The sequence below is a fragment of the Saccostrea cucullata genome, unplaced genomic scaffold, assembly GCF_032062105.1.
Source record: "Saccostrea cucullata isolate Sc308-1 unplaced genomic scaffold, CSIRO_AGI_Scuc_v1 ctg4462, whole genome shotgun sequence".
In the NCBI taxonomy this organism is placed as follows: Eukaryota; Metazoa; Mollusca; class Bivalvia; order Ostreida; family Ostreidae; genus Saccostrea; species Saccostrea cuccullata.
Window position 1 is genome coordinate 1,449 of NW_026931425.1, and position 21,725 is coordinate 23,173.

Here is a 21,725-nt window from a genome sequence, read left to right on the forward strand (position 1 = left end):
TACATCAGTACATAAAACGAAGCTGACAAAATAAATGGTTGTTTGCATGGGAAAAAAACGCCCCATGCCAGGCTCGAACCAAAAACTTTTCACTTCGAGTGCACTGGACGGGTAACCCAACTTACTGAGCTATCACCGCTACACAAATTTTTCGTGGTCTCTGGGTCTTCTCTCCATTTTTTAAATAAGTGTTTTCGTTTCTTTGAATGAAAATACACACAAATAACGTTTCAAAATCATGGAGAGAAGACCCAGAGATAGATAATTTTTAGAAAAACGTGTTTAAAATTTACCATTTTGTACTAAATGTCTGATCTGGGCAATTTTCAAGTTATTTTTGAGCAAATCAAAGCTCAATTTCGGGAAAACATTTTCATTTCCTGTTGCACAGGAACCCTATAGATGAAAAGTATGTTAAAATTTCATGTGACATGTTGATAAAATTTTCACTTTTCAATTACGCCCAGATTCCTGCCGAATGCCAATCAAGGCGCCCTCGTTCTTTCGGTTAAAAAGATACACAATTTAATATATTGGCAAATTGAATTTTTCTGTGCTTTTTATCATACGAAAAACTTGAGATTTTAAAAATTTAATGATTCATTGACATGTAATTAACAGGGAACAAGCCTTCAAAGTATTACTTTTTTAACAGTAAAACTAATTACAAGGGAAATACCATAGACCCATATACACCCACTTAAAAGACAGGCAGGCAGACAGACAGCTAGACAGACGGACGGTCGGGAAGACGACAAACAATGGGTGAACAGAAAAGCTCACTTGCACTTTCAGCTCAGGTGAGCTAAAAACGCATGGATATCATTTGTACAAAAGATCTTTGATAGATGTGGTTTATCAAATATATATGTATGGTATAAGCACGAACAATGTTTATTTGATATAGAATGGATAACTTTTACAGTCAATCAAAGATTAAAAGATCAATATATTTAAATAAATGTGGAAAAGTGAAGTTCAAGAATCTTCAAAAAGATTAAATCATAGAATTTATAAAACCAATTTTGAGGGCGAAAAATATTTAACACTGTTATCATTTAAATCTAGAAAAAAAAAAACTTTTGTTTAATTTAGACCCACAAATCACCACCTTTCAATTGAAACAAGTAGATGGAATGATACTCAGAGAAATAAAAGAGTTTGTAGCTTATGCAAAGTAACGAGATAGGAGATGAATATCATTATATCTTAGAATGTAGTGCTTTAAACCAACTGCAGAAAGTTTATTGAAACAAAAAGTTTGCTCTCTTATCCAAATATTGTCAAGTTTTGTGAAGTGATGTGCCAAAATGATGTTGATTCTTTGAAAAAATTATGTACATTTATCTGTAATATTAATGATATTGTCTGTTCTCCTTAGTTATTTTCTTCTGCTAGACCCAATGTATTATATGTATATATGTTATATTTGTTTTTGTACCTCATGTACCATTTACATGGTTTTGAGTGAATAAATTGAATTGAATTGAATTGTCTTTTCTTTATTATCTCCCCATGTGAGAGGACATGGCTCTTCATTTTTACAATTTTAATTTTCTTTTACCCATGAATGCTTTGCACCAAGTGTTGTTAAAATTGACCCAGTGGTTCTTGAGAAGAAGTCAAAAATGTGAAAAGACTTTAGATGAACAGATAGACACACTGACGGACACAAAAACTACATACCTCGAAATTTCGTTTACGGGGGTTTAGAAATTTCACATACAATTCGGTTGAAGCTATAAATAAAATGTCTTACTTCTATTGTTAGCATTCCTTATTTGCCACGACGATCAATAATAAACCTAATGCAAAGATATTACGTTGCTTTATCGTGAATTACTTGTACAAAAAGATAATTTATTTTAAACTTCAAGCGAAAGAGTTAAGAATAAGGAAACGAAAGTTTGAAAGGTGAGTCGCATTTTTGTTAAAATATATTAGTAGGAATAAAAATCATTTTTATAAGAGTATTAAAATTCTAATTAATCTTTTGATTTTTTTATTGAGAAATGAAACAGTTTATTTGATGTTCTTTTATAACCAATGCTCGTTTTTGTGTGTAGATCAGATCAGCCCTTTATAATAAAAAAAAATGGGACTTACCGGGTGTGGAAAATTTGGAAAGGCATTTCTCATTCTCATCAACATAATTTTCTTTGTAAGTATTAAAGTTAATTCATATATGAGCGTGTATATATCAAAATAAAGCCCTAAAGCTCAACTGAGGATTTTTGTGGGTTTTTTTTTCATATTTTTAAATATTGCTATGATCCGATAATTGAGACATTATTTAAATTTTGCGTATATCAACAAATGGAATTGCTTTTTGTATAAATAAAAGTAGGACTTTAGAAACTAATTATTATTTTCACGGCTCTTCAAATGGACGTTTACAAGCCAATATTGATCGCAATAAGACCCAAAATCACTATATATATTAGCAATAATTATATACAATACGGTATGTAGAATATAAAACACTAACGTTCCATCAATACTCTAAACATTGTGTAACTGTTCACATTCTGGAACCATCTGGAAGGTCATTGAAAGAATACCTTTGTACTGCGTTATTCCTCTCCATGTTATCTAACCATGTTTATATTTTGTGTCTCCCTTTTGGGGAGATAAGCGAATCTCCTTTGATTCATTCTTTGTTTATTTTACCTGTTATTGATAGATAAGACACGACGTCACCATTTTAGATAAAGATCGTCGTCATTGCAGATCAATGAAGAATTTTTACGAAATAGAGTTTAGCAGACGTTTCACATGATTTATAAAGAAAACAAATTCGGAATGTCATTGCTCTCCAATAGCTACTGATTTACTGAAATAGGCGGTAAAGCAGCCTCAATCGACAAAATATGTACAATATATTGTGAGCTATTAAAAATATTAGGTGTCTTTACCTTTATCTTTAAGTTCAACATGATATAAATGGAAATTAGCATTCCCCTTTTTATTTACTGTAATACGGTGTCATTTTTTGATGTGCAAAGATTATGACCAAGGTAAAATCGCTCGAAGTTAAAATTTGAAGGTTGTGTATGCCTTTAACATAAAAAGTAATGTACATAAAAACGAAAATACAACTCTTTCATTAAATTTTTTCAACGTCTTTTCCTCGCTTCGTATTTACCATGTTGACCATTGGAATTTAGCGCAGCACGAACCCGATCTTAAACCATTATGAAAAATTAAAAATGCTATAATTCTGTCAAATATCAATGAAACGAATTGACATTTAAACTTGATCTGTAACAGTTACTAATTGAGACACACTCACATACCAAAATTCAGCTCCATATCTACAAGCGTTTAGAAAAAAATGCGGACAACAAAGTAGGACAGACTGACAGACGGACGGGGACAGCTAGACGGACGGATGGACGGACAGACGCAGAGGAAACCTATAGTCCCCTCCGGTTAATTTCACCGTTAGGGGACTAATGATAAAAAGAGATTTTATAATTCTACTTTACACAACTTTATTGAGGTACATGGGTAACAATATAATGTACTATATTTTTAGCAATTGGTTATAAAATTTAATTTAGGTTGAAGGTAATGCAGCATTACGTTTTCTGTTACCCCATATATAAGTCTAAGATTGATTAAAAGTCAATGTAGGTAAATCAATCTATATTTTCGTCACCCATATACACCTCGTGGTCATCAATACAAATTCTAAATACTGACATTGTACATTATTCATTCTGAGATAAGTCAAATGTTGACTGAATGTTATTCATACCAGTTGTTCATTTTTCATTGTATTCACTCTGAATTGTCAAAGAAATATTTTGTCAAAGAGACCACAGAGACGGTGACTTGAAGATAGAGTATGCTTACTCTTTCATGGCACCTGATACCATACCACCTCTGATATTTTCAGAGGTCAGAGTTTGCTTTGCCCCTCATCTGTTTTGTTTTGATGACCTGTAATCCATTTCAAAAATTAAGCCCAAATGAAATTACCTTTCTTGCAAATTGGTACACTTTTCACAATATAAATTTCTCCAAATAAATGCATTGGATATGTTAAAAATAGAAAAATTATCGAAAATAATTATTAGTTAAAAATAAAGAGAAAATGTATAAACAATCAATTTCAAAATAAAGGCATTTTGGATCGCTTTGGTAATATAATCTATGTGCTGATACTTGATTTAACTTGTTTTCACTTATATCTTCTAAACATTATTACATTTTTCATCACTGAAATATTCATACAGGTTCTTTAAACATTTTCAGACTAAATTTGTTTGTATTTCAGCTGCTAGGACTTGGACTTTTCATCCTAGGAATTTTAATGAAAGTCAATGTATCAGCAATAAGTGACGAAGTAAAGCCAGCACTGAATGCAGTCACCGTGACTAGTTTTAAATTAGGAGACTTGGTGGATAACTTATCTATTCTCTTTATTGCCATTGGTATCTTTGTTCTCATTGTCGCGGGCCTGGGTCTGTTTGGTGCGTGCTGTGAGGTCAAATGCATGCTGGTTACTGTAAGTGTCCATCTGTACTGTGTTGCTGTATTTTAGTTTGTTTTTCTGATAGTTAAAAGGAGATAGAAAGAAAAATGAAAGGATCAATTAAAAACTGTACAGATTGCACAAAGAAATGAAAGAAAAAAAGATTTCTTCTATGTAATCATAAAGAAATTATTGTTAAAAATACTGCTTAATCAAGATTCTTACCTTTACAGTATGCTATGCTTGTAATATTACTTTTCATTATGAAAGTAACAGCGGTTGCCTTATGGTTTACAATGAAAGGTGAGGTAGGTACATTTCTATCGCTAAACTTCGTGTACATTTGCTAAAGCATCAGCGTTTTCTTTGTTTTATGGACTTTGAGATTGAATACTGTTCGTTATCTCCATATCCTTCTTGTAACAGCTAAGTTATCTTGAGTACATGTTTCAGCTGGATGATGCAGTTCAAACTGGCATGCTAAAATCCCTGAAGGCTTCATACAAAGATGATACAATCAACAGCCCCAGTGATGTTTCTAATGCATGGAATTATATGTTTATGTCGGTAAGAATACTTTATTGTCTATAATAGTAAGATTTAAAAAAGAAATAGTTTTATGAATGTCAAAAAAACGATTACATAGCTTTAAAAATAATAAAATATATTATATCTTTTATTCTTTTAACAATTTAAAGTTAGATTGTTGCGCTGTGAGCAATAGTCCAACAGACTTTGATAACACACCATGGGACAAAGGTTCAAGATCAGGCGCCAAGATTCCCAGAACCTGTTGTAAAGGAGTTGATTCCTCTGACTATTCTACTGTATCTAGCACCTCTCAGTGTGTCAAGGGCATCTCAAGGTTTAATGCAAAGGTAATATTGAATTTCGACGCTTCATTCCAAATTTACATTTTTGTAAATCTATTTTTAAAAAATATTCCTGCTCCATATTTTTCGCATTATTATTTCTTTTTTGAATTTCTTAAATATACTTTACTCCTTTGTTTTTAAGGGGTGTTATGAAGCTCTCCAAGATCAAATTTCGACATACGGGAATGTATTTATTGGAGTTGGAATAACTATACTATTAATCGAGGTATTTTTATTTTTGTTTTTTTAATATCTTAATTTTATGGAAGTCTATCTCAGCCATAATTTCTATATAAAATTTATCTTTCAAATTTAAAACAAAATATATAGGAATATCTAAATTACTTTTTTCAGATGTATACAAGCAGTTTTTAAACTTTTATTCATAACCAATTTTAATTTTTCATTCCTTGCAGCTTCTAGCTGTTGTCTTTGCTTGCATGATTTGCTACCAAACTGGAAAGGATGAAATAGTATAAGACAACGCTCTTCTGTGGAGACCTGAAAGAACACTGTGATACGTAGGACTGAGGCTTTTTAAAGACTATTTGTAGATAGTTCTGCAATTCACTCTACTTAACCTTTTCGAAGACCAATCAGACATACATATAACATAACCCGTTGGTTGACTCAATCTTTAAATACTTACTCAAATATCCTGAAGGTTCTTTTATTATAAGATTATAAATGTTTCTTTTTGCCTAAATGGAATATCAGTCCTTATTTATATTATGAATAAGTATGTTTTTCACAGCTGAAAATTTTCAAGAATATTTCGATGAATTTGATTAAATCTAAAATTTATTTCTGTATGATATTTTCTAATATATTAGCTCTGTTCAAAATAGCAAATGTGATTGTTGACAAAAATGTTGATTCATTAAAAAAATTATTCACTTCACTACTTATAAAAATTCAGACATTTCAGGCCGAACTTCTGCTTCTTTAGAAATGAAAACACTTTTGATTAAATTTTGCTAGATAAGATGTTCTAGATGCTAAGTTGATTGGCAATAAAATTTTCTGAAAAAAAAATCACATTTCTTAACTACTGAAATTGTTTTATCGAAATTAAAAGATTAATATATATGAATTCGCGGACACATATAACACAGTTTTTCCAAATAAAAAAGAAAAAAACCTTTTGAAGACATAAATAACCTTATGAATACTTCTCATAGGAAAAGAAATTTTAGATTTCATTTTCTTACAATAGCGATTAAAATCAATTTTTACGACGAATTTGTGCCTAAAACTTTCCTGTCTTACAGAATTAGAATGACACATTCTGATCTGTTGTAGCACACAGTGGCTGATTCTAAAGTTAAATGATTGTGTTTGAATTTCATGCGATGTAACCCTGTTTATATCAATAAATCTTTTTGAACACGAAATTTAATTAATCTTTAAAATTAAAAATCCACATTCCACCTTAATATGTGTTCTTATGCAAGGAACAGGGATTAGGCTGATATGCAATATGCATAGACGTAACAGTTTGTCTCCCATTCGTAGAAAAATATATATGCGATTTGAATATAAATATGAATTAATATTGTTACACAAAAGTAAACGTCATTCTTACATATGGTTAAAAGCAATGACATTTTTTGGTTTTGCACAAAAAGTGACTGTCAGTTACAGTCTTAACCATCGCTATGTCGTGGTAAGAGGGAGTGGTAAATTAAAGCGTTTGCATTAGATTTGCATAGTAAGAACTTCCAGGTTTAAGTCGAGGCGTTGAAACTAATCCTTTGGACGAGACCTTATAATTCAAGTTACCCTGTCGCAGTAGGCGCTGGTGTAAAATAAGGTTCTTCACTTCTCCGAGTCCTGAAAAAAGTCAAATTTGCATTCCTCCACCTGAAAGTTGTGGCGTCTCAGAAAGGACGATAAAAATCAGACAAATTATTGCAATATATATGTTTGTCTAGAATTCTACAGTTTTCCTCATGGTTATCGCAAAATGAATGGATTTACAAATACCGTATAAATAGAATTTTTGGCGAGGATTTAAATTTGGCATTATTAGCGAGGGTGCCGATATCGCTAAAATTGAATATCGCTAAAAATTAATTGCGTTTTATTTGTAACAGATTCCTTATTATGCATTTTAAAATCGCTAAAATAACAACTCGCTAAAAATAAATGATCAGTTTTTAAGGTCAAATCGCTAAATTTGCGTCTCGCGAAAATTTCCATTTATACGGTACAAAAGTGGGGTTTTTTGTATTTTAAAAAGTTCTACCTTCCTAGTTACATATGGAATATTAAAATGAACCACGTTGTCTTTCACAATATATATTAGAATAAACCCCTGCTAAGTAAAAAGATAAAGGACAAAGTTTTTTCAAGAATTTTAGTCATTTTATCAGAAGAATTCACCGTAGTTGCGGACTTTGGAGAAGCAGTTTCGTGTCAGAGTGTACAATTAATCTTTTTCTTTACAAAATTTTTATGTAATATCTCCTAGAGAAAAAAATTCAGTGTTTCTATCAAGTATGTATATCTTTTCATTGACATGGGTAAAAGCTGTCATGCTTTAGAGTGCAATTGAATTGTAAGATTTTCTCCTGTTTCATTGAAAAATCAAATAACTGATGCCTTGTTTTAGTTGTGCTTTGACGTGAGTTTGTCATTCATCATAGAAAGTCAAAAAAATTAAACGATGCAAAAAAGTGAGAGAAAAAAAACACATACAAAATCGAAAGTTGAGGTAAGGTGCCCAGGAGGAGTAAACATTTCCTGTCCACTGGTCACATTCGTCATAAGCCCTATACTATTGATCCTGTAGACAGAACAATTCGCAATGTAATCAAATTCAGTAAAAGTCAAAGTCCTAAAAATTAATTTGAAACACGTCAGGTAATGACTTGTATATTTTATTTGATAATATTTGTTATACGAGGGACGTTCAATGAATAATGTCCTCGGTGCTCGGAAAGAAACAAAAAAAAACCTTTTCTATGATTGAGTCCTAATGATTAAACTTAGATATTCTCTTTGAATGAAAACACATGTCCGCAACATTTTGATTCAATTTCTTATTGTTTTTAGAACACTTTTTTGAGTCTGACCCTTCGTATACTGGAATATGGCAGATCCTATGGTTTCCTGTACTTGTTTTTTTTCTGGTGTTTTTTCAAGTTTGCGAAATGAAACAAGTCAAACGTTGAAAGTGCTGGCCAATATTGTCGGTGTGACAAAACATTAACTTTTTTTATCCCCAGAACTCCTTTACTATTCATGGCCTGTGGGTTTGGACGCTGTCATGAAGGAAATTTAATGTAATTAATTCCTCACTCTGGCTCCTTCCTCTCATAAACCTTCCACTTTTTTGGAAACATTTTGCTTTCTAGATTCTTCCAAAAATTGAAATCACTTCCCCAATAAGAATTACAACAACAAGACCACTAATATTTAAGAAAATAGTATATAAAGCTGTTTTTGAGCTCTTCCAATTCTTTGCTCTTTTCAGCCCTTAACGTTTTGTCAAGTGTATCTCATTGTAAATTTTGTTTTGAGGGTTTAAAGCAAAATGGATTCAAGTTTCATTATCTGTTTGAATATCAAACAAACATGGATAATTACATTTTATTTAATTTTTAAAAGATTTTTTTAGATATTCCAAAACGCTATCGTTTTCACTCATTTTTCAAGTATTAATATTTTTTTACTATCAAATGTTTCCTTAAAACAGTATGAACTACACGCAAAATAATGTCTATCAAATTTGCTATGTGTCTTAAAGTCAACTAAATATACTCAGTGATAATTTGTTGAATTTTTGCAAATAAACATAGGTTGTTGTATGTCCTTGTCGCCAAGGATGGTACCCATTTTTGATGCCCATTATATCATTTTTTTTTTCATTGAAATGCACCTGCTCATGTGTGTATAAAACAGGCATTTGTTGCTGTAAATTTCACATACATGTACTTCAGTTAATATTTCTTTGGGATTCTTAACAAGTTTTATAGCAGTTTTAATGAAGCGTTTAATTTCACTCTAGCTTACTGATTCTTGCAGTGTCTCGAGCAGCCCTTGTTTTTCAGCTTCTCGCAATGGAATTATGTGATGCAAAGTGGTCACATAAACTGTTATCAACTCATTAAAGATTCAATAATTAGAGAAAGTCAAGCTTAATGGCATATGATTTCTATGTTGTATGTCATCGAGCTGATGACATTATTTATTGAACGTCCCTCGTATAACAAGGTCATTATAACGACCTTAAAATTTTCAAAATGCCAATTTTAAACCAGAGTGTTGAAATCTTTGTAACATCTGTTCATCAGTGAGAAGCATACCCTCTTTAAAAAGTGATCGAACTCAGAACAAGCTTTTGAATGGCCAATTAGTTGGAATCAGAAACACAACAAGCAGGTGATAATTTAATAATGCTACATGAATTAAAAAGAATCACGAAGGTAAAAGTAAAGTAGCCTCCTTTGTCATACAAAGCAGTTGATAGTTGGTCTTTATCTTCTATCTAATCAGTAAAACATCCAAACATGAAGTGAGTGTGGTAAACTCGGCAGTGTTTGTATGTCAAGTGCACTGTAGTCGAAATATAATTGAAAATAATTGAAAATGTTAATTGATAAAACATTGCTGATATACTACATGTCATTTGAATGCTACAGCAATTATTTTCCTCCTCTCATGTAGAATCTTTTTAAAAAATACATTCTGCTTCATAAGATGATAAAAACAGGTCAGCTAATAAAAGAGCACAATAAGTGTATATCGGAATTCCAATAATTTGTTGGAGAACTTGCTCTCCGAAAACTACATAAAAGTTGTCCAAGAGAAAATCAAGCATCCTTTTATCATCAACTTCAGCGTCCTCGATCGTTTGTACAATCAGAGTAAATTTTTAAGAAATTGATTTGCTTATGACAAATCACAAGATTGTAACATTTCTGAGTTCTCTTTTAATTAAAAAGCAGACGATATCACTGCAGTATCGTCTGCTGGAACCATAACATATTGTCCATGTAGTCACTATAACTCTTATATCACTTCTGGTGACATAGGCGTTGGAAGCAAATTTAAAGTGGGGGGGTGGGGGGGGGGCTTAACCAACAAAAAAGGTAAACCCCAACTTCCAATGCCTATATTATGTACATATTTGCAAAAAAGTGGGGGGGGGGGGTGCTAAGTCATCAGACAAAAATAAAATAATGTTACTGCATTTCTTTCTAAGATGACTTGTTCACTTTGGATCGATTTGAAACATCAAGGTACTTAATGCAATAAGATCTGGAACCGTGTTGTAGTGATGAATGTGTCCTTGACTGTTCAAAACAAAGAATTTCCTTCGATTATTGTTCCTTAGATTATTGTTTTTGTTGTTTTGCGTATTTTCATTAAATACGTCATGTATGGATTTCGGTATAGTGTGTTGCTTATGATGTAGAAAGAAAAGTAATTCCTGATCATAGAAGACACTTTGTTCATCTGTAAATGTAAAGAAAAAGTGAGTTGACTCTAACGTCTTCTTTAATTAAAATATAAAACAGAAGAAATAATTAAGAATTCATTTGAGGTCTATTATAGGAGAAAATTTGAAAGTTTGCACATTATCCTGGAATATGAATGCTTTCGTTCGAGCTTACGCTTAGAATAGAAATTTGTCTTTTTTAAAATTAAAATTAAATACAATAAAAGTATGTACTAATTCAAGAATTAGGTTATAACGAATTCAACAAATCTGTAATAACAGATTAAATTTGTTATAACGAATTCAATAAATCTGTAATGAAATTAAATTCGTTATAACGAATTCAATGAATCTGTTATAACAAATTAAATTCATTATAACGAATTCAATAAATCTGTTAAAACAAATTAAATTCGTTATAACGAATTCAATAAATCTGTTTAAACAAATTAAATTCGTTATAACGAATTCTAAACTATTTTTTGAAAGGTCCTAAATGGGCTTCCGTATATAACACACCTGGCCGTGCCACAAATTGAATACTGCGCGTTAGCGCGGTATGATAATTTGTCGGCATGGCCAGGTGTGTTATAGGACCGAAGACATCCCAAAATATTTATTCAATACTTAAATTTACATTCTTTAATTTTTCCTCTTCATAATTGTTTATTTCGGTAATCTTTGATGTGAATTTAGCGCCCTTCAAAACTGGTGTGCTTTATAGACGTAAGAGCTGTTTGTGACGTTTGTGACGTCGTCAAGTTAAATAGCGCAAACGAACATTGCGAGGAAAAAAAGTGACAAATTAATTTTAAATGCACATTTGTTGTATTTTTTACGTTAATTCAACAGGGTTAATTTTTCAAATTAAATTGTGTCAAACAATGTACGTTTTGGTGTTCATAAAGTATTGAAAATGCATATAGTTCCTACTGTGTATTCTAACGCGCGGTGACAAGGTTTCGCGTATGTTATAAAGATTTGAACATCATGGATTTCTAATGGATTTCATAAAGAAAATTACACTGAATGTAAATATTCATAATTGATTTGACAATGTAAGTTTTATATAGCTATCAGTATCCTATGAAGAACCACTTTTTTAATTCAAAGGTTGAATTATAATAATGGCGGCAAACAAAATCCCCTTCTCTATTTCTTAAAAACAGAAAAAAAACAAAGGAAACTTTAATATTCATAACTAATTTAATTATGTAAATGAAGAAAGCTTATAAAATTCTATCAAAAACAAAACAGACAATTAATTTACCGATTTAGATATTAACTTGTAAATACAAAATATACTGCATCCTGCATATTTTTCCGGGCAAAAGTGTATAAGGGATGTTTCTTTTATGAAATACACCTTTTCGGCGTAAGAAATTTTGGTGCTTTAAACTCGAAAAATAAGCACATTTTTCCTTTCAAATACATTACATGATCCAGTAAATGTTCAACCAAGCTCTATGATAAACGTGATGACTGAACTTTTCTATCGTCAACTTCCCTTATTTATGCAGCAATATACCTTTATCACCTGCATAAGGAGTGTATGTTTCTCCGGTTGATTCGACACGCAAGAACATGTTCTACGTATGAAGAATTTCTCAAACGAGGTGCCTTTTTGACAAACAAGCATTGACAGAAGAAATCTTGTTTCAGCACATCATTTCGTCAGTTCTATAGTTAATATAATGATCTTGTTAGCAAATACAGTTCATCATTTCGTCAAATACCGATTGACGTTTTCATTCAAATTGTTAGTCCATTATTAGTCCATTGCTTTTATATGCCGCATATTCTGCATATACTAGTATAAACATGATTATTGATGTTTTCACAACACGTTTGCCTCAAGGTATCCTAGTTTTTTTTACCTTCAATGTCCTCGAAGAGAAATCCCATTTTCAATAAATTAAAATAAATTTATTAATAAATCATTTCGATAAAAATGTATTTCAATTGTTATTCTTATTTCTAATGCAGTGCATGCCTTTCTGTTTCTTAGTATCTGCAATTTAATTTTCAAAGTTCTCTTATTCAATATCTCAAAGCAATTTTCTTTCAATAATTACTATTTAGAATGCTTCATTTACTTGAAAAAACCTTTGCTTAATCCTTGCCTATATTTAAGGTAGTACAAAATAGATACACCGATGTTTTCCTCAATTCATTTTTTTGAAACTTTGATATTTTGTTCTAGCCTACTAAATCTCTGTATATTTAACATCAAATAAATTCAATCGCACATTTTGTGTCCACTTTGTTTGAAATATAGCCTATCAGATCCCTGAAAGAGGACTGTGTTATCAGACATTCGACTTACGAATGAGCCTTATCTAAAAAGTATCAATTGATATATAACAAACTTGTGTGATGCTGTTTTTACAGGCGACTTTTCTTTTCATTAATACCGGTAAATCTGAGTAATATAGAAGAACATGCATGGCCAGGGAAATGAAAATTCACCTGTAAATATTCGACACTGTAAGTTCTTCAGAAAGAAAACGTATCATTCAATTTTTACAAAAAAAAATTATCAGAGTAATTGGAATGATTTACTGAATAAAAAATGTGCAAAATTGAACCGGTGATTTCAGATATTTTGACAATTAAAAAATCAATTGAAAGTGCATTTCATAGCCTAAATTCACTAAATAATGAAACGTTTTTCAAAAGTATAAAAGATAAGAAATTGAATTAATGTACTGCATGTGTTGTTTTTTGTGATTTGTATGAAATATGAAGATAACGATGTCATATTAGTAACTAATGGTATTCTTTTTAAACCTCTGGGATACAAAACTACTCATATTTGTAAGGTATTTGCATGGAAATTGTTAATATATTGATATCAATCTAGACAGCAATTCTGATTCAGATGCAGTATTGAAATGAGATATAAATGTTAATATGAACATGTTTCAAAAGGTTACATTGGCGTCTGCTCAGTTTCCTCATTTGGAATGCTTCCATTGTGACACTCGCCTTTCTTTTCTTTTGATTCCCTTTTGCAGCAATAACTGATTCCGCGAGGAGCAACCCCAAGGATTCCGAAAACTGGCAATATTATACATATTACCTGAAAAATTGCATAAACTATAAGTAACACAAACTCAAAGTTACAATGACCTATTCCAGCCGTCTTGTTTAAATATTCTAAAAGGTTACTGACTTCAACATAATTGCTCCTTATTTTAAAACCTTGTAAGCAAAGAATAATTCTTTGACCTAGCAAATCAAAAACGTGTTTGTTTTATTGTGTAGATTAGAGAGTTTATTTATTCACTTATTCATTGGCAATGAAAAAGTTTTTTTAATCATGAAAATGATTTGAAAAACGTTTTTAAAAAACATTTCTTTAAAAAAAAAAGAATTATTGTAACTATGAAGGTTAACGTTGACTGGAATAGTGGAGACGACAAGCAAGACTTGATTAATTGAGTTGTGTTAAGTATTTTTTTTTTAGATGAACCTAATTATTATTATCATTCTTCAGGATAATGCAACCAATTTGATTGAATCAGAGCATGTCACGTTTAGGGAGACAATTCGTGATGTTTCCCTTAAAGACAGGATGACAACTTCAGATGATAATGAATAGTGCAAGCAAGCGTGCAGGATGGCGACTTTGTTGCTTCTCTTTTGATGTCAATAAATGTCGAAAAAGTATGGAAGGGAATTACCGCCAAAAGTCTATGTATGTTGCTTTTATTCTTATTCTGACTACTTCTTTATGCTTTGTTATTATTGTAATTATATGTCACTTTATTGTTTTCAATACATTTCTTTATTACATTTCACTTTGACTTTTATCCTTCTTCATTTTGCCCTTACTTCTATGTTGCTTTATTCTTGTAAATTCATTCTACTTTCTTTTAAACTTAAACAGTTTCTTTAATAAATTATTAGCATTATCTCTACTACGAATGTTAATTCAATCACGCTAACAATGAAGCATATTCAATGAAGACGAATGGAAGTTGTCAAACCGTCAAAATTTAGTGCGGCATTATAACGCTAGGTGGCGTAGTGTTCGCTACGAGTGTTGGTAAAACTAGGTAAGAAAACCCCGGGGTTGGGTTATTTTAGGTTCTTCAATACGCCTTAATACTTTACCAATCGAACTTCTAAAGGCCGAATCCGATCTCCCATCGAATGATGGAAACTCCATATTTATTTTCTCTGGGCACACAGGAACAGCGGCTTCTTTTTTTTAGACATAACTGTTACTATATGAATATGTTCATTTAAAGGCCACACACTTTTTGTAAGAGTAAGGGTCAAATAAGTAAATGAAGTACGCATAGTAGGAAAAAAATTTTAATTTATTTATAGAAGAAGCTAATCGAAATTCAAAACCCCCACCCCCCCCCCCAAAAAGGATTTCTTTGGGGTTTTGGAACCCAATTTAAATTTTGGGGGGGGGGGAAAGTTTTAAAAATTTTTTTAGACCTTCAAAAACAACCTGAAACAAAAAAAAAAAAAAAAAGAAAAAAAAATGTGCATTTTCCAAACACAAAAATCCTATTTGGAGGAGGGGTGGGGGGGGGGGTTGGTTAAAGGGTTTCCCATCCCCCGCCAACTTCCAAAAAACCCCCGTTTTTCCCCATTTTAAACCTTTACTGCATCGTGTCCATGGAAAGTGGGGGGGGGGTTAAACCTACGCAGGAATGTTAAATGTTATACTAATTTTATCTTTGGAAAGAAGTGAGGGCTAAGCAGTCAATTAAGCAACCCCCCCTCCCCTTTTCCCAAACCCCTATGTATTTTAAGTTTGGAAATTTCCTTGGGTTTATTTTGCGCTTGTCAAGTTTTTTCATTTGGGTAGCTTGAATATTTATTCTCTTGTTGCCCCCCTCCCCACTTTCAAAAACGATGCTACGTCACTCTTCTCTCGCCTGAAAAATATAACTCTATACTAAAGTTATTTGTTGGATATTTAAATTACAGTTTAATTGTTATCTAAAAATGTTAAATATTTTGATACTAGTTAACCCTTATATATTGGGTTGTTTTTCAAATTTTTCCCACCAACTGAACTTTATTTCACGACAGGTAGTAAGGGATGCGCGTGATTCTAGGGACAGGGCTTTGAGGAGTGAGGAGCTTTATGGGTACAGGGGGATCCCAAATTTTTTTTTCCCGGGGTGGGGGGGGGGCAACCCAGTCAAAAAAAAAAAACCAATCCCAGAAATTTCTTGACCAGCATAAAAAGAAGGAAAAAAAACTTAAAATCGCTCCAACCCCAAAATTCATTTTGGGGGGGGGGGGTTCCTTTTTTAGTAGTAACCTTATTAATTTTTTAGGGGGGGGACCCCCCCCCCCCCGCCCTCTAAAACCGCCATGGAAGGGCGAAATCAACCAGACTCAGGGGACCCAGGCATACAGAAACACCCCGGTTTTTTTTTGCGTTAATATTTTTTTTATTAAAATAGCACTTTTCAATAAAAAAGGAAGTATTTTTAGACGGGAAGTTTTGTCATCAACCAGGGGGAGCTAAAAAAATCTTAAAACTCAAAATACTATTTGGTGGTGGTGAAAAGGGGGGGGGGGGCGTCAACTTTTTTTCAGAAAAAAAATTTTCTCATATGCCACTAAGTACATGACTTAATGTATAAATTTTACATTAGTACTGCAACAAAAAATGTAAGGGATGGGGGGCAACAAGCCTTTCCCCTGAACTTTTCCAAATAGTAAAAAGTTACGTTTAGGAAAATGTTTCGTGGCCTTCCTCCCCTCTACCGATGAAATTACCCCATAGGAGGTCGTCCACCCCCGGGGGTCAGTATATATATATATTGAGACTTTGGTGGTGTGATTGTACATTGTATAATTTCCCTTTTTGAGAATTTTTCACTCAAATGGAAAGCCACCCCCTTGCCGGTGGAGGGGCTATAACCTTTGGGGGTTATAGCCATTGAGCAGTGAGGGAAACTTTTTTAAAATTTTTTTTATATAGAACAAGGGATATAGGTCCCTGATAGAACGTATAACTTTTCTTCAAAAAAATGAAAACGTTAGTATATATAAACATTGTTTTACGATTAAAAAAAATATTCGTGGGAGGGTTTGCTTGGAATGGGGGCGAGTTGCTATATAAGCCAATTTTCCCCCCAAGCCCAGCTATATATTGAAATTCCCCGGGGGGAGTCCCACTGATAGTTTTTGAAAGGGAAACATCACTATGTAGTCAGTCTTCCAGAGGAAACCAAAGGACCCTATAACCCCCTACCCTGTCATAAAAAACTATGTAACTTAAAACCTTTGGGCTTATAACAAACATCAGTCTAGTTTGATTAATAAAGTATTAAGGCAGAAAATTGAAAAAAAAATCGAATAACCCCGGCCCCGGGGTTTTTTTACCTAATTTTACTAACACTCTTAGCGAACACCCCTGCCACCTAGCGTTATTAAAAACCCCCACTAAATTAAAAAACTTATATTCGTCTTCATTGAATATGCTTCATTGTTTGCGTGATTGAGTTAACGTTGTAATAGTTATAATCATTTTTAAAAAACTGTATCAATTTATAAGAAAAAAAATGAATTTACAAGAATAAAGCAACATAGAAGTAAAACGCAAAATGAAGAAGGATAAAAGTCATAGTGAAATGTAATAAAAGAATATGAAAACAATAAAGTGACATACAGTTACAATAATAATGAAGCATGAAAAGAAGCCAGAAAAAGAATAAAAGCAAGATACATAGACTTTTTCCCGGGGGGAACCCCCTTTCCCTAAAAAAAAGATACAAAAGTAACTCTGACATATGAAACATCATTTATGGGGATCCAACTGTAAAATGTGCTTTTGGTTTTGAAAATTATCTTTACAAAATTACCATCTGATCTTAGATTACATTTTTTGTGAATTTTAATGTGTCAGTCATAATTGCCAATTGAAGCCTGGGAAGTTTCAGATTTTTACTGAAATCTGAAAAATTGTTACCTCTACAATAACCATGAACTTGCTGATGAGTTTCATTATTTATTTAAGTGTCCCTTTTTACAGAATGAAAGACAGAAATTTATACCTCGAAATATTAATTTGAACCCAAACACAATACCTTTTTTATAATTTGAGAAACACTTATGTACATGAACTAACATGTTTAGCAAAGTTGTGTAAATTTGTTCTAAAATTATTTAAAACCTTAACTTCCCACAAAATAAATATTAAATGATTTTTAACAACTGTCAGTACTGTCCGGTCCGTATCTTAGATCTTGTTTTTAGTTCATTATGTAAACTGTTCCCCTGTTGATATACTCAATTGGTAATTTTTTATTTTACTAACATACCCCCTGTTGGGGGATATACTCCGATTTAGTAAAGTAAAAAAAACCGTAAGTCGGAAAATAATGAACTTTGTGGTTAAAGGTGTCTGTTTACATATTTTGAAAGAATAAAATCAAACCAGAGGGTAAAAGATCGCAAGGGGTTTGCTTGCTTTCTCATAGTCTATTAAATCTGATTTCTTTAAGATACTGTAAATGCATTAGATTTTGCTGTGTATTCTTTTTAACGTTTTTGGCGGAAAGCAATATCCGCTTATTCAAATACAACGCTAAAAGTCTGGCATATATACCTAAAAGGAAGAACATTGAGATATATACTAAATCAAATCCACGCTAACTTGTTCAAAATCCAATTTCCGCCAAATATTGTATGCGCTAAATATATAAATATAATATATTTATAGTGATAAAATCAAGCAGGTAGAAATCACGAATGATCAAGTCTGAGTAGGGTTGTCACTCTAGGCCAAGCGCACTCGGGTGAAAACCCTACTCAGACCTGTAACTGGTGATTGTCTCCCTTCTAAACAGTCCATATTGTACTTGTATCTTAAATGTATTTTCATTATCATTATCAAATCAATAATTCTAGAATCAACTATTTAGTTTAGTTTAGAATGTAGACCTACCATCGCAATTAGTACTTTCATTCCCTCACAAAGAACCTGCTCGATTTTTATTTTGTGCTTGTCTCTTTCTTCTATTGATATATCCATCAGTGCCTTATAGCACCCCTGAATGAGAAGGAAAAAAAATAAAAAACATGTTGATAAATTTAAAATAAATCATAATTTATCTTTTATTATTTTTCAAGATACCACCATGTTGTTTTGCTTCGGTCTTTTGAGATATTCCAACAATAGATAAGCCCTTAAGAGTTAGATTTTTATCTATAGAAAACTATACTAAAATATTAATTAGAAGAAAAATTTAATAACCTGTAACATAATCATGTCTAGTTATAGATAAATATTTCTTAAACGCCCTATAAAATATTTCAAACGTTTAAAATGTTGCTTCGCCTTTACATGAGTTTAATGCTAGAGTGATATTTCAATATCTCGTGTACATCAGACATTTTACCTTATTATTATATGTTTGGGGTATGACTTGAGCATGACATTCATTAGAAGCTGACTGGTAGTCTTCCATAGTGACTCCAAGGCAGCATGTTTTAGGAATCTGAGAATTTGTAATTTGACATGATCCACTCGTTGTACACCATGGAGTGATGTCAAAATCGTTAGTCGTCCCGTGAATGCTACGAACTCCGCAACACTTATACTAAAAACATATTTAAACAAACTTTCTACATGAGAAAAAAATACTTTCAGCTCAATATCTAGTCTGTCGAGGACAGGCTTTTCTAACGACAAGGGGGTAGGCATATACTTGAGTTCATTAAGAAACACTATATCTACAAAGCGGAGCATCCCAGCGCACTGAGTATATCTATAAATCAAAACTACATTTGACATCAATCCAGATGCAATTTATGTCCCTTTTGTTTCGCACAGCATTAACTCACTTTAAGTGCAGGTTCCTTTTTTCCCCATGAAGATTGCACAAGTTATGTTTTGGACTGTTTACAAAATTACTTATTAAATAAACTGTCATATAATCTTGGTAATTTTCGGAACTCCCTGTCTCTTTCTCAGGACAAAGGGAAAAATTAAAAAGCCATAGGAACAAAGAAAAAAGATAAACAAAAAAACAACTAGCACTACTACTAAACTACCAAACACTATATATTTCTTTAAATCGACTTGCCTCTATGAAAAGGATATTCCACTGGTTTGATGTTGTATTGGGACTTGTGAGGTTATCACTTAAGAAATAAGTCGTAAGAGAAGATATCATAGCGGCTTGTAAAGTGTTCCAATTCTAATATAAATAGAATAATAAACATATAAATCTAAAGAACTTTAACAGATCTGAATTTATAAAATGAAATACAACAAACCATTTTAAAACATTTTAAAGAATGATCATATCTGTATTATTCAAATCAATAAAATATACATTTTATAAGGTATTAAAAACTTGTCCTAAAGGATAGCATACCATCCCTTCAATCTTGTCTTGAAGATCGTGTAAATCGTTATAGTCATCATACATAAGCACAGTCAGAGGTACTGTTGCACCAATGAGCAAAAACTACCAAAAATAATTATACAATTAAAACAATTCTTAATTTTCAGGTAGAAATGTTTTAAAGAATTTTCCTTTTAATTTGTCTGAAAGAAACATCAAGTATTTATTTTAAAGTACATACGCTCACAATCCCAATCTCCACTCGATGATATCTTGATGAATATATTATGAGAAGCCAAGTGGTACCAACGAGGAAAATAATGATACTTAGAAATATGATTCCTTTAAGAATTATTTTATTGGACAAATCCATGACTCTGTCGTAAGGGCAACCTCCTGGTAGATTCACCTTCAATTTCAGTAGTGTACTATAGATGCTACACTGGCTTTCATGATCATTCCTCAATTCAAAACTTTTGCAGATTAGTGGAGTAGTCACAATCTGAAAAAAAATATAATAAGAAGGAGAGGAATTTTACGTGAATAAAACTGAATATAAAACAGTGTAATGAATGCTCCAAATAAGTTGTAATTTATTTAAGATTACTGACCGATATAGTTAGGCCAGCTATCAAGACCACAGGAAATTTCTTCAGCAGTGCTTGATGTGCCATCAGAGAATCTTCCTCTTTGAACGGGTTTAAACTTAGGATAAGAAACATAAAAGTTCATTTCCTAAACTCCGGATATAATTAGAAAGTGTTTTGTTTTTTTTTTCATAAAAAACTTTGTTTTACAAACGAAGAAAAAATTAGGGAAATTAGAAGCAGTATTAAATTTGTTCACATCTGCTCTTTTAAAATGTGTTTTCTTTCTCATTTCTTTAACGAGTTTGGCTCCTGACATTTTTAAAGTTTTAAACTTTTTTATCAAGTATATTTTTAGTTTCTACACATGTGGCTTTATCAAAAATTAAATAATTGATTAAAAAATCGACCTTTCTGCACTCATAAAATGTTATTTTCCTGGCATTGAACATTTAATAAGCTAGAAAATTATTTTAAAGATTTTAACTTTTGCTGAATGTAAGCAGATAAGTAAAAGTTATCTTATATATTCAGAAAAGAACATCAAAAGAGGGGTCATACGATGCAAATTTTTAGATATTTTTTTTAAATGTCAATTTGGCTAATTTTTTCCCTTAACCTTCAGAATATATTTGCTATGTTTGACATAATTCATGGAAAAAATTCATAAGAAATACATTAATAGATATTTCAGAATCAGTATAATACATTTTACTGCATAAACAGTTTTATGTGCAACCATCATGGAAAAGGAATCTAAAATTAACAGTACCGTTTATAGTTCAAAAGGGAAAATTGATCATTTTGTTCTAAAAAAAAATCCGCCAAAAAATATAGTTCCTGGCTTAATGCTACTTGAATGGAATTTAGTCGCGGTGTTTTGTTCATTGAAAATAGTTCAATTTGAATTATAGAATCCTTTTTCAAAGCTAGAACCTAAAAAAAAATAATGCAGAATTTTAGAAATAAAGATTCAGACCAAAATCAGCTCAAAAGCTCAGG

The 21,725-nt window shown here is 31.8% G+C and overlaps 2 protein-coding genes across 2 annotated transcripts; one reads left to right on the forward strand and one right to left on the reverse strand.

Annotated features, from left to right (window-relative positions):
- Positions 1–1,854: 1,854 nt before the first annotated feature.
- Positions 1,855–6,128, forward strand: LOC134232578 (tetraspanin-18B-like). Its single transcript, XM_062714564.1, has 8 exons — positions 1,855–1,914; positions 2,067–2,161; positions 4,283–4,513; positions 4,714–4,788; positions 4,934–5,047; positions 5,179–5,358; positions 5,498–5,581; positions 5,772–6,128. Exons 2-8 carry the CDS (start codon positions 2,096–2,098, stop codon positions 5,832–5,834), a joined length of 813 nt encoding a protein of 270 aa, XP_062570548.1. The 5' UTR covers positions 1,855–1,914; positions 2,067–2,095; the 3' UTR covers positions 5,835–6,128.
- A 7,605-nt stretch (positions 6,129–13,733) lies between these two features.
- LOC134232580 (uncharacterized) lies at positions 13,734–20,253 on the reverse strand. Its single transcript, XM_062714566.1, has 5 exons — positions 20,167–20,253; positions 19,873–19,986; positions 19,186–19,386; positions 18,732–18,836; positions 13,734–13,883 (listed from the first exon to the last, which is right to left on the reverse strand). The coding sequence occupies exons 1-5, from the start codon at positions 20,218–20,220 to the stop codon at positions 13,734–13,736; spliced, it is 624 nt and encodes a 207-aa protein (XP_062570550.1). The 5' UTR covers positions 20,221–20,253.
- Positions 20,254–21,725: the final 1,472 nt, after the last annotated feature.

Excerpts from the sequence above, each read along its gene's own strand:
- LOC134232580 (XM_062714566.1), bottom strand. The coding sequence starts at position 20,220 with ATGTATGATGACTATAACGATTTACACGATCTTCAAGACAAGATTGAA. Across the intron at positions 19,387-19,872 it reads GGAATATCCTTTTCATAGAG|TATAAGTGTTGCGGAGTTCG; the intron begins GCAAGTCGATTT and ends ATATGTTTTTAG. Across the intron at positions 13,884-18,731 it reads TGAAAGTACTAATTGCGATG|GTAATATGTATAATATTGCC; the intron begins GTAGGTCTACAT and ends GCAATTTTTCAG.
- LOC134232578 (XM_062714564.1), top strand. The coding sequence starts at position 2,096 with ATGGGACTTACCGGGTGTGGAAAATTTGGAAAGGCATTTCTCATTCTC. Across the intron at positions 2,162-4,282 it reads TCATCAACATAATTTTCTTT|CTGCTAGGACTTGGACTTTT; the intron begins GTAAGTATTAAA and ends TTTGTATTTCAG. Across the intron at positions 5,048-5,178 it reads GGAATTATATGTTTATGTCG|TTAGATTGTTGCGCTGTGAG; the intron begins GTAAGAATACTT and ends AACAATTTAAAG.